At 30.3% G+C, this 12406-nt stretch overlaps 1 protein-coding gene across 1 annotated transcript; it reads right to left on the bottom strand.

The window, feature by feature from the left end:
- Nucleotides 1-5040: 5040 nt before the first annotated feature.
- Nucleotides 5041-12178, bottom strand: LOC111274688 (transcription initiation factor TFIID subunit 12b-like). The gene is made up of 9 exons (XM_022859532.2): nt 11362-12178; nt 10137-10343; nt 8268-8837; nt 8076-8150; nt 7359-7437; nt 6638-6699; nt 6248-6283; nt 5927-6159; nt 5041-5246 (listed from the first exon to the last, which is right to left on the bottom strand). The coding sequence occupies exons 1-8, from the start codon at nt 12139-12141 to the stop codon at nt 5980-5982; spliced, it is 1989 nt and encodes a 662-aa protein (XP_022715267.1). The 5' UTR covers nt 12142-12178; the 3' UTR covers nt 5041-5246; nt 5927-5979.
- Between the last annotated feature and the right edge of the window lie 228 nt (nt 12179-12406).

Raw genomic sequence — 12406 nt, 5'->3', positions numbered from 1 at the left:
GTTTGAATCCAAGTGCAGCCTTAGAAACTTTCAAACCTGCCAACAAGTAAAAACAAAAAGAAAAGGCCAAGAAGCATCACCTTCTACCAAATTATTCTTCCTACTCCAATTATATGGTAACCAATCAATCAAAAATGGAGAATAAAAAAATAATAATTCCTATGAAAACAGTTCATCCATAGATCCAAAATAGCTCTTGAAGATTATTACAATCACGTGGTAAATGAAGCATGCACGTCCTCAATCACCAATCACACTCATTTTTTTCTTCTTTCATATATAGTTAGACATATATAACGTTTTATTCTTTTATTTTCAGTGAGTTTGAATTAGTTTTTGCTAGATATATGTTGTAAGGGTACACATTTAAGTAAAGGCTAGAGGATATATATATATATATATATATATATATATATATATAAAATCATTTTTCATTTATTTTTATGACTAACAATTGAAAAGATGTGTGGAAAATCTAGATTGTCTATAAAATATTTGATTGATTTAATTATACTTTTGTACTTGAATTTTGATAAAAAGTATAAATATGTATTTAAAGAAATAAAATAGAAATAAAATATATAATTTATACTTTGAACTTTCAAATTATAAATCATATTAATCTAAATTTTAATCATGCTGATCATATTAATTTATATATGTGATATTTGATAAATATTATCAAGTTGTATATTCACCATTCATATCATTAATATTTTTATTCTAATATAAATTAAAAAATATATTTTACTTGAATTGTAAAAATTATCTCGAATCAAACAATTATTATTTGTTATGTGGCATTTACATGATATTCACATAATATTTTTATTTAACAAATAACACACATATAATAAAATTATACGGATGAAATATCATACAAACAAACTAAATTAACTACATTAGAATTTGAATTAAAATATTATTTGAAAATTGAATGTGCACATTATATATTTTATTTTTTTAATATATTAATTTACATATTTTTTCTAAAATTCAGATACCAAAAGTATAACTTAAACATTATTGTAGTCTAAATTATCGAAGTAGCCATCAAAATATTTGTAGCTGGCATCTTTACAAATTACAATGGGATATCGCTAGCTTTTGTGCTCCTTTAATTCTTGCGTAAGCTGTATATCCTCAATTTTTAATTAGAAAGCTTCCCTAAAAAAAATGAAACAAAATTGGGATATTGGACAAGAATAGTAAAGTAGAGGAATCTATTCTATTAAATATAAGCTGGGTCAGTCCCAAATTAATTGAAAAAAAAAAGAAAAAGAAAAAGCAGTGATCCCAAATCTCAATCTTGGTGCATCGAAACCTAACTCTCTCTTCATATAAATAAGATCACACCTTGCACGTTGTTACGAATTTTTACCTTTTTTTAAAAAAATTATTTTAATATTAAAATGCAAGAAAATAAGTTAAAATATAACAATAAATCATAATTTTAGAATTGATATTATAAGAAATTATATTCAAATAAATATTATAGTAAAGAAAATTTTGACATATTATTGACATATAATTTACCTAGTTCTTTGTTTTTTTGCTAGAGATACATCAAATAATAGATCTGGAGTTAATGTAATTTATGTTGGTAAGTCAGGTAAGCTATCATCAGTATGATTTGATTTATGTGTATTTATATTATTTAATAAATATGTTAAACTTACATTACATTAAACATTAATTACATTTATCTATAATCATTAAATTCATGAATATCACATATGAATGTTTAAGCTTGTGAATAGTTAAATTTATTCATTTTAGATTTGATTCATAATTAATTAATAGTAAATATGAATTTAAACTCAAAATTTTAAATGATACGAAATACGAAGTACATTTATCATAATTAATTAAATTATGAATATCATAAATTCATAAATATCTAAGTTTATGAATAGTCAAATATAAATTAATATTAAATTAGATGTTATTAAGTAAATCTTGATAATATATAAAGCCGTGCAAATGTACAAAAATGAAGTTGGCATGGCAGCGTGCATGGTGTCACAAAAATAGATAATAAGGAATAAATATATATATATGTTAAATATATATAAAAAAATTATCTCATCATTCATTATTAATGAAAAGTTTAAATTTTATTGACAAGAAGATTAATAAAGTAATAAATGCTTCTTAAGATATATTAAAAGATAAAAAAAAATAACCGAAAAAAAAAGGATATATAATAATTTTTTTAATTTCACTTATGAAATTAAAATAAAAAATTATACTATTAGTGTATCAAAAACAAACTCATATATATTACCTTTCCAGATTATGGCTAATCGCCACCATGTAATTTTGCATTTAAGTTATTTCCCCTGATATGCAACCAATCCCCTGAAAGCCCGCAGATATATTCCTTTAGGTAGAAAATCAACTGCTCAGATGCAGTACAGATGGCCTTAATTGGAACACGTTCCTGTTTTTCTTTTCTTTTCCTTTGTTTTGGTTTCTCAAGAAATTGATTAACATCTTCACAGCACCTTTCTGTTTTTCTTTTCATTTCTTTTCTTTTGGTTTCTCAAGAAATAGATTAATATCTATATATTCAAAGCTGTAACTGTATTATACATGCAGAGATTAGGCTACTTTAGTGTTTAATTTAATAAAAGCATCTGTTGAACTTTAAATTCAACCACACACTCACATTCTTTTAGGTTTAGGGGAACTGTGTGTCAGGAATCCTCTATATCTTCACAATTCTATAACTTATAAACTGATTGCTCTTATTACACAAGTTTCAAAATTAAATTACGATTTCGTAAATATGTATCACATTTGAAATTATCAAAAACTGAATCTTATTTATTAAAATTAAAAATTTTAATATTTTATCAAAAGATCATGTTATTATTAATAAATTAAGATCATTATCTTTTTAGTAAATTATAATATATACATATAAAGGTTATAATCATAATTAAATTTTTTTTAATTCATATAATATAATTACTTTTGTAACATTTAATTAATATAGAATAAAAAAAATAATATAGCATCAAAAAATAAAAATCAATAAACAAAGAAGTTAAAAAGTAACGGATCAATTAATATATACTTTAATATGAGAATCAAATTAAGCATAATATTAAAAAAAATTAAATTAACATTAAATGAGATTTGGATATAAAATCTGAAAAATTTAAAGCCTTTTATTTTTAACCTTTTCAATCTGATTAATTAAGTGCTTATTTAGATTTCATCGCACCTTTGACGCGGTGTGATTGAATTTATTGTACCATTAATTAAATTTAAATATTAATTTTAATGAAATTTATTTAACATAAATTTTTTATTAATTATAATTATAATAATTTTATTATCATTTTTAATTATATCATAATCAATTTCATCGTTCATCTAAATATAATCTAAATTAATACAAAGGATTTGGTAATTTCTCACAAAGTTAAATGAAGGCTGAATGCTGAAAATTGAATGCTTTAAGAACGATGATAGGACAATTTATGGTACATTTTTTTAACTAGCAATTGCATTTCGAACAACAAAAATGTTAGGTAACTTATAAAGACAATTGCCTAACACTAGAAAAGCTTGGTGTGAAACAGGTATGCAGTTGCATGTGGGGATGGATTGCTCAGATCTTTGACTTGATGATGCATGTGGTCCGTGCTATGTCGGATTCAACGTATTTAATGTTGTCAAGATTTAAATGTTTATTACCCAAATATCCCCTAAAACCCCACCAGCCATTCACCTTGTTCTCCCATCATTCCACGTTTGAATGTTTTGGTTGTGCTCTCTGACTGGAGCTTTTGGTTGTGTTGTCAAACTATGCATTTTCAATTATTTGCAGCTTTCCTTTCTCTCACACTAGCACTTGATATATCTTTGGATCAGAAGCAAATCTGTAAGTGAGATATTTATATAGTATAAATTATTGAAATTTTTATATTTATATTATATTTTAAACAAAAATTATATGTTATAATTTGTGTTAATATTAAAATATAAAATATATATTTTTGATTTTATTAAATTAATATATAATAATTATTAAAATTTTTAATTATATCACATTTATATTTTACTTTCGCATTTTATTTATATCACATTAACGTATCATATTTTAAAGTATAAAATGTAATAAAAAGCAAAGGGAAACCCACTGCTTAACATGAAGACCATCAACAATCAACGGTCATTACTACAAGAATAAACGCTCAGCATCTTTTCAAGGACGAAAGCCTTAAGTAAATTACGTAGAGAATTGCATTTCCCAAAACTAATAGAATCAAAACTATATTGATTCTAAGATAAAATTTTTTTTTTAAACAGCAATTAGACTGGTATTTATTCAAAAAAAAATCTTTAAAAAGAATTTTTTATTTATAAAATACACCAAAAGTCTAACAAATTTAAATTGTAAAGCACACTTAAAATTTTAATTATTTTAAAGCAATGATTAATTTAAAACTTAAGAGTAATGAACAATTATAGTAGCGTAATATAAAAGGGTAATTTATGAGATTTTATATAGTCTTTTATTTTTACAAAACGCAGTTTATATATGTATTTTTTAAAATTATTTATTTTGATTGCATTAAAACAGTAAAAGCCCCCTATAATTTCCTCTATATATATATATATATATATATATATAATTCATAATGATTTCTACATCATCAAAAATTTCAAAACCATGTTTATGTTATTTTTACTTGCATTTCACAAAAATAAATCCATTGGGGTAGATTGCTCATTGTATTTCTTTTCCTTGAAATGTGTCAATATATTTATTTTATTTATGCTTTTATGTCTTGATTCATAAGATTAGATATTTTAATGTAGTCTTTGTCAATTAAAAAATTATTTTTTTGTGAATAAATTAATTGTAATTATGGAAATTATTCATTGCTACAATATTTGTGATAAATAAATGAAAACTGCTTCTTTTACTTCTGACCAGCATTGTAACATCTAACAACAATGAACAATGTTTCATTACCATAGATCAAGACATGTTGCAAGAATGCACCACTTCAGTGAAAAGAATTTGACACTGGGGAACTAAACTCTCTTTATAGCCACCATTGATAAATTCACTTACAGCATAAATCATGAATAGAAAATGATAAATCAGATGGTCAAATAGTTGTAATCTTTTCCACTAGTTGTTCCATGTCTCTGATACTTACCAAGTAATTACAGCTTTTGCTTTTGTCAATCCACTACAGCTTAAGCTTCAGTAACTATATAACCTGCAAAGGAGGCAGTTTGACAAGGCCGGTACATTTAGTATGAAAATAGCCAAATAGAGAATGAATGCTCATATGGAATAAATGCCAAAAACAACATCTTAAGGAACATAGTGTGATCTAGACAGCATTGAACTTCTTCTGCCGGGCAAAAAAAAAAAAAAAGAGTAAGGTACATTAACCTCCTAAACTAAAATGAAGTGTTTAATGTGATACTTGAATTTTAAAAATTTTTAATGTGACGCATTAAATATAAATCTATTAATTAATGAGATACTCGTCTTTAACGTGATTAATTTCAAATGATAATACATAATGGACAAATAACCATCTAAGTACTATGTTAGTTAACATATTTATAATTCAGGCACCATATTAGAGATTTTTAAAGTTTTAGTAACACATTAAACATTTCACTATAGCTGCACTATAGTTTAGAGACCATTTATAACATTAACCCAATGAATAATGCATGCGTAATTTTTTCTTCAGCTCATAACCGTACCATGCAGAGAAGGCTTCTCATTGATATAGAGGTAAGCTCAAGATATATTCCAGCATGGATTTTATAAGCTCAAGATACAGCATAGATGAGCAGACAACAAAGTAACACCTATCTGGACAGTAACAAATGGGAGAGGAGCAATACTAAATCATTAGTGAAAGTGAATTATGTTGCTCACCTACAAATACACATTGAATTTGGATCCAGATAATGAATGACAACTTCTGTCCATCAATAACGAGTTATTTGCTGCAGCATTTGTGAACCTGCAGCTTGTGAAACCAACTGCTCGGAACTTGAAGGTCTCATTAAATGGTTTGCACCAACTGGGTTGCCAAGCCCTTGTCTTATCGTTTCTTTAGGATTATTTGCATTTGTTTCAGGCTGTGATGATTCCATCAGTGCACGTATCTAACCAAGTTATTTGCATAAGGAAAAGTTTTAATGCTTTAGGATAGTAAGAAAAAAATTAGACTTCCGTACTGAAAATTTAACTCACCATATCAAGACGCTTCTTGTGAAGGTCACTGGATAACTGGATGTTTGAAAAACAGGAGTCAAAGTCATCAATCGTATGCTTTATTATTTTACAAAAAACCAAAGATTTCCATACAAGATAAAAGATGCTTATGCTAATAATATCAGCAGAAATACTAGAGAAGAAAGATCAAAAAGGTTCAATTTAATAGGCAAAGTAAAATGTAAAATGTGAAAGATTAATACCGAAAGAAAAGATTTTGACTACCATAGATATGTGTTAAACTAAGATTTAATAAAGAAAAAATCATCCTACAATGGTCTTTCGAAATTCAAATTCACATACTTTAAAGTCAAGATTCTAAGACATTTGTGCACTGACATCTCAAAAATGACAAATAGAAATCCTTACAGGTCTTGTTTGGTTCTGCTCTTCCCTTGAAAATCCTGGAATAGTCAAGTGCCAGTTTTTCTCTGCACATAATCCCATGTACAACATTCATTACAGCCCCATTAGCTTCACTTGAAATTAAAGTAAGAAGAAACAGTAAAACTTTTTCAATGCTGCACTATTGACATTAAAGTAATACATAATTTATCATAATATACACAAGATGGGAAGTGCATAGGAAGCAACTCTTGGAAGGGAAAATTATACTATCAATTATAGTAAGTTTTAGGAATTTTACTCACTGCCAGGAACAGGATATATTTAGTTGTAAATGTAAGCTTAAAGTTCAGGTTTTTGTTTTTTCTTGTATGAAATCGCAATGCAACTTTTCAGAATTATGTAAAAGGAAGAGAAAGATCAGAGACCACAGATTTCATCACAGCAAACAGTACCTCACATGAAACATTAAGTATGCCGACTTATATTCATACAAAACCTTGAGTATTCCTGAATTTTACCACATACAATAAAAAAATAAAGCATAACTAAGGCTCCGATGTTGGTGCTTTTGCTTTTTCTTTGTTCAGCAGAAAAGTGAAAAGCAAAATAATAGAAAATGAATTCAAAACAAGGGACAAATAGCAAAAAGCAAAAACACCAACCAAACGGAGCCTAATATATGTTGTATCCTTACATTAATATATAACTATTCCAAAGAAATGCAAAATAGTGAAGCACAAACCTAAGTGTAGCAATAGATCCTTGGACTCTAACGTTGATGATTTCCTATGCTTCGCCAAACTGCATGCAAATGTAGTCACCTGAAAACAAGTGAAATGATATAAGTAAAAACAAGAATACCATTACTTAACTGCTGATGAAGGTAGCAAGGACAGAGGAAACGGAGAAAAACCAGAAGAAAGATTGAAAGAAAGAAATAAAGAAAGACAATACAGCAGTACATAGGAATAGTTTAATTGTACAGGCTATGAATGACGGCTAGTTAGCACTAACTGAAGTTAAAGTTAAAAGTTCTATAACATGGTATAAGGTTATAATAATTAAAACACTCTTTTCCCTCTCTAAAATGTAGTTATAAAAATCAAATAACTTAAATAAACTCAATGTCTTCCAAACCATCCACTCTGAGGCCAAAATATTAATTTCCCTTCAGGCTAAGCACAAAAAATTGCAGGAAAAATTTCATGTAGTTCTTAAAATATATTCTGCAATGTTCAAGATATATATGACATAAAAAAGTAACCTAATGCTAGCCATATCTATATTTATAACAGCTTAAGCTCTGAGATTATTCATATTATGATTTGTGATTCATTACCACCAGAAACTAAAAAATATGAATGGCAAAGGCATATATCCATAACACCAAACACAGAAAGGCAATATCAACGAGGTAAAGCCTTTAAAGAAGATGCATTCTAGCTTAGCAGAGCCTTACAGAGTCTATGAAATCATCAGCAATCTCCAGAAGTAGATCTTCAACTTCTGGTTCTAGCTTTCCTTGCGAATCAACCTGAACACAGCCAAAGATGAATGCCACAATTTATCACAAAAGAAGCAAGAAAGGATGAAACCATTGGAAACTAATGAGAAGAAAAATGAAAGACACATAGTTAAAAGCAGGAACAACTTGTGAAACTAGATCCTGTATCTTTCTCTTTCCAAGAAGTTGATTGGTTGCCTCAGTTCCTTGGCTCGAACTTCCTCCAGGTGTGGTTGTACCAGATGCAGTTGCATCAGGCTGCGATCCTGTAAAACTGAGAGTTTTCTGGCCTGCTGGTCCTGGCATCCTAGGAGACTGCTGTTGTTGTGGCTGATGCAATGGTGATTGTTGTGGTTGTAATTGTTGTTGAGGTTGTTGTTGTAGCTGCTGCTGCTGATGTTGCTGTGGCTGCTGCATTTGAGGATGTCCTATTTGTGACTGCTGCTGTACTAGCTGAGACAATTGTTGAGGGTTCAAGCCCATAGCATTTTGGTGCAACTGAGGAGAAGAAGCAGCCAGTTGGTGTTGCAAGAGGCCTGGTGATTGCCTCTGAAGGCGGAAAGAAGGTGAGCCCGGACTAGATATTGATGGCATTTGCTTCAACCACTGTTGCTGCAAGATAGAGTTCTGCATCATACCCGGTTGTCCATTCTGACCCAGCCCTGACAACTGAGGGTTTATAAATGCCTGAGAAGATGTTCTTGGTAAGCTTTGAACCTGTAGTTTAGAGAAGAGATATCACATACTAAGATAATGCACAAATTAATTCAAAGACATGAATTAAAACCGCATATGACAAAGTCTCATATATGTTGCCTACCCCCAGGAAATTTTTATCAAAGCTAGCAATGGCATAAAAAGACAGGTTGAGAAATAAAATCAATTAAAAGGATAACATAAAATATTTGGTTTTACTTTAGCTTTATTAATGGAGGTAAAATAGCATGCTATAGGTAAATCTTGCATCTGTTCCCAGTATAGTCAAAGGGAAATTAGGCCATTTCCAAATAAAAGCATTCGAAGGGAATTCAATACCAATAACTATGCACCAAAAGAAGTGCAATCATTTATCAACACTCGTACTATTGCCTGAGAATGCAAAAGCTGTCAAAATATCTTAGATAACATTCCAGTTCTTCCAATGAGCAATATGAAAGATTTTATCAACAATATGAATGGTTATTTGTTCGCAAAATCATGCCATTAATTTCCAAGTCTTCACCAGCAAAAAAGATACTAAAAAATCATGAAGTCCATGCCCTTTTTATTTAAAACATTAAAATGATTTTTTGCAATGTATATGGCAAAAAATTCCAATAAATGTCATGAATAGTGATAATCCAGTTCTATAAAATACAGCTGAAGATCTCACTTTTAATTAAAAAAAGGTGGAGTATGTCTCACAGGAAATTCAAACAACCTCCAAGGTACAATGGCTTGATCAAAAGGAAAAGTATTCCTGACACTTAACTAACAGTTAGCTAAATCCAATTTGGAATAACCTCAAAAATTGTTGTCATTGTGGTATTCTAGAAGATAGATGATTTCTGTTTCACTTCTTTGGTATTAATCCTATACATATTACAGAAAGTACATGCAGCCTAAAGCTGCAAATTTCTAATTATAAGAATAAATAGTTAAAAACTTTTCTTGACCTAGTCTGGATAGACATAAGCCAAAGAATAGTAAACTTATGTTCGCCAAAAACTGAAGAGATTTGCGATGTAGAAAAAACTCTGCTCGTTTGAACTTAACATCAGAAGATTGATGTCTCAAAATTGCATCATAGCTTAAAGAGTCCACTAAAACATAAAGCAACTTCTATATTAGTGCAAACTTTAACCTCTATACCCATAGATAAACTAGACAAATTCCACCTACAGGGTTTCAAGAAATCATTATAATCTTATAACTAAACAACTGAAACAGAAGAAAAGCAGGGAAAAAAAAAGCATTCAGTTCACGGATCCATCAAGAGGAAAGTAGTAAATACAGCACTGTCAGAAGAAACAATACCTGAGGAGATGTTAGTTGTGTTTGTTGTGCTAGCTGCAGCCTCATCTGTCCCTGATTTATCCTCTGTTGAGCATAAAGAGCTCCAGTAGCCCTTAGTTGTGAGTTCAAATTCATCATTCCCATTGCCTGCATCCCTTGCAAAGATTGTCCACTTGGGTTTCCTGGATGAAACTGAGACCCTTGCACCAAGCCAGCTTTCTGCCTTGGCTGCATAAAAAAACCTCAAATGTTTTTATAATCAATTTCTATAAGCAAGGAAAAACACAAAATTAGATAGGAATTTTATCTGTCAAGCCCTACCTAGTAATATGTTCTGAAGTAATTATATTATTAATACCATTAAAAAATTATTAGGATGAATTTAATATAAATCTAGGTCTATTTAAGAAATCATTATAATCTTATAACTTTAGATGGTTAAAAACTAAAACGTGATTTAATTGCACTGGAGCAAGAAAGGATTATAGAAAAAATATGCCCTTTAGCAACTCCAAAGTGCTCAAGGAGTAGCGACAATGCAATTGTTCCTTTCAAAAGGCGAGGAAAGCACTCATAGGCACCAATTACACTTGCCTTACCATATTCAAGACGCTAACCAATAGTATTACCGTAACCATTAACTAGGCAACGATTATCTTTTGGAAATAAATAGAAACATAAGCAATCATCAATAAATTCCAACTTTAGCCAACAGTAAGATCTCAAGTACAAAGTGCAACTTACTTAAATCATTTACCAAAATAAGCGCAGAGTTCTCTTCAAATTCCCCCCGAAACCACGGGAAGGAAAGAAGAAAGAAACCAAAAAAAAAAAAAAAAAACACTTAAAAATTGCAGATCGCACCTTGAAAATTCTTCGATCACAATTTATCACGAAAGACTTATTCAGTTCATACTAGCATAAACCCCAGGGGTTTTTATGACACCAATTTTTTTTTTAGTAACTCATTACTTCTATATAAGAAAATCAATAGGGAAAACTTGAATCCAAAAATTGAGAAAAATATTTCAAAAAATCATCAAGGAAAGCAACAACTTAGCATCAACAACTCATCCAATTCAAACCCAAAAACTTTCCCCACTTTCAAGCAAAAATAAATGATGATTTCAAAGCAACAAATTCATTAAAATTTATACTTCTACACTAAAACCAACGAAAAAGAAAATGCCTTTAAAAGTTAGAAAAATCAATTTTCAGCCAAAAGGGTATCCAAAAAGATTCATACCGAAGATAAAAGCTGAGACTGCAAACTAAACTGAGCAGTAGCTGCAGCTGCACCACTGAGCATAGGCAAATGACCACTTTGCCCAATCAAAGCTGACCTTGATATATTGGGATTGCCCATCTGTTGATTCTGCTGGTTTTGTTGTTGGTTTGTTTGAATTGAAGCGGACCCACCAAAATTCATTTGGCCATAAAACCCAGCTTGTTGTCTCAAAACGTTGGCGTATTGGGACTGTTGTTGTTGTTGTTGCTGCTGGCTTTGTTGTTGTTGCTGTTGTTGGAGTTGGTTAAATTGTTGGTTAAGGCGTGTCATAGATGGGTTTCTTTGAAGGGTTTGTTGGATTTGGAAATTGGGCAAAGCTGTAACATTTTGTTGAGTTTGTTGTTGTTGTAAAAGTTGTTGCTGTTGTTGTTGTTGTTGGGGAAGAGGTGGGAAAGGTGGAGATGAAATTTGAGAGATTTGCTGTTGCTGTTGCTGTTGTTGTAAATTTTGATGTGGATTTTGCAGGGAAGGGTCAATGGATGGAGACGGAGGAGGGATTTGAGGAGAAGGGTTGTTATTTTGAGGAAGAATTGACGAATTCGTTGAAGGTGTTGGTGTTAACGTTGTTGTTGTCGCTGTTGCCGTCGAAAGTGGTGGTGTTGGTGTTGGCGTAGGATTAACATTCGTCGTCGCCGATGAAGATGCTGGTGTCGCAGTTGATGACGAAGGGTCCATCATCATGGGATTTTGCGACTGAAGCGGTTTCGGAGGTGATGTTGAAGATGTAGTTTCAGCCATCTCTGTTTCTTTTTAGGGTGATTTTCTATGGGTGCTCGAATTGCTAATCCATGGTGGAATTGGAATTTTGATTTTTTTTTTTTTTTAATAAGAAAAAGGAAAATTCTTTAGAGAGGGAATCTGGACCGTACACGTAAGCAAAAGAGAGTGGGATAGTTTGGCTGGCACGTGTGGAATCTAGTTGGCAGAAGAAGTCCGAAGTCAAAAACATGTGGCTTCGGTTTGATTGAGGAACAGCATAGCGAAGTACTGTAATAAGTACCAT

This window comes from Durio zibethinus, chromosome 26 (assembly GCF_047325235.1).
Source record: "Durio zibethinus cultivar Kanyao isolate XHJ-2024 chromosome 26, ASM4732523v1, whole genome shotgun sequence".
In the NCBI taxonomy this organism is placed as follows: domain Eukaryota; kingdom Viridiplantae; phylum Streptophyta; class Magnoliopsida; order Malvales; family Malvaceae; genus Durio; species Durio zibethinus.
Note: the sequence above shows the minus strand (reverse complement) of the source record. Positions and strands in the feature narration are given on the sequence as shown.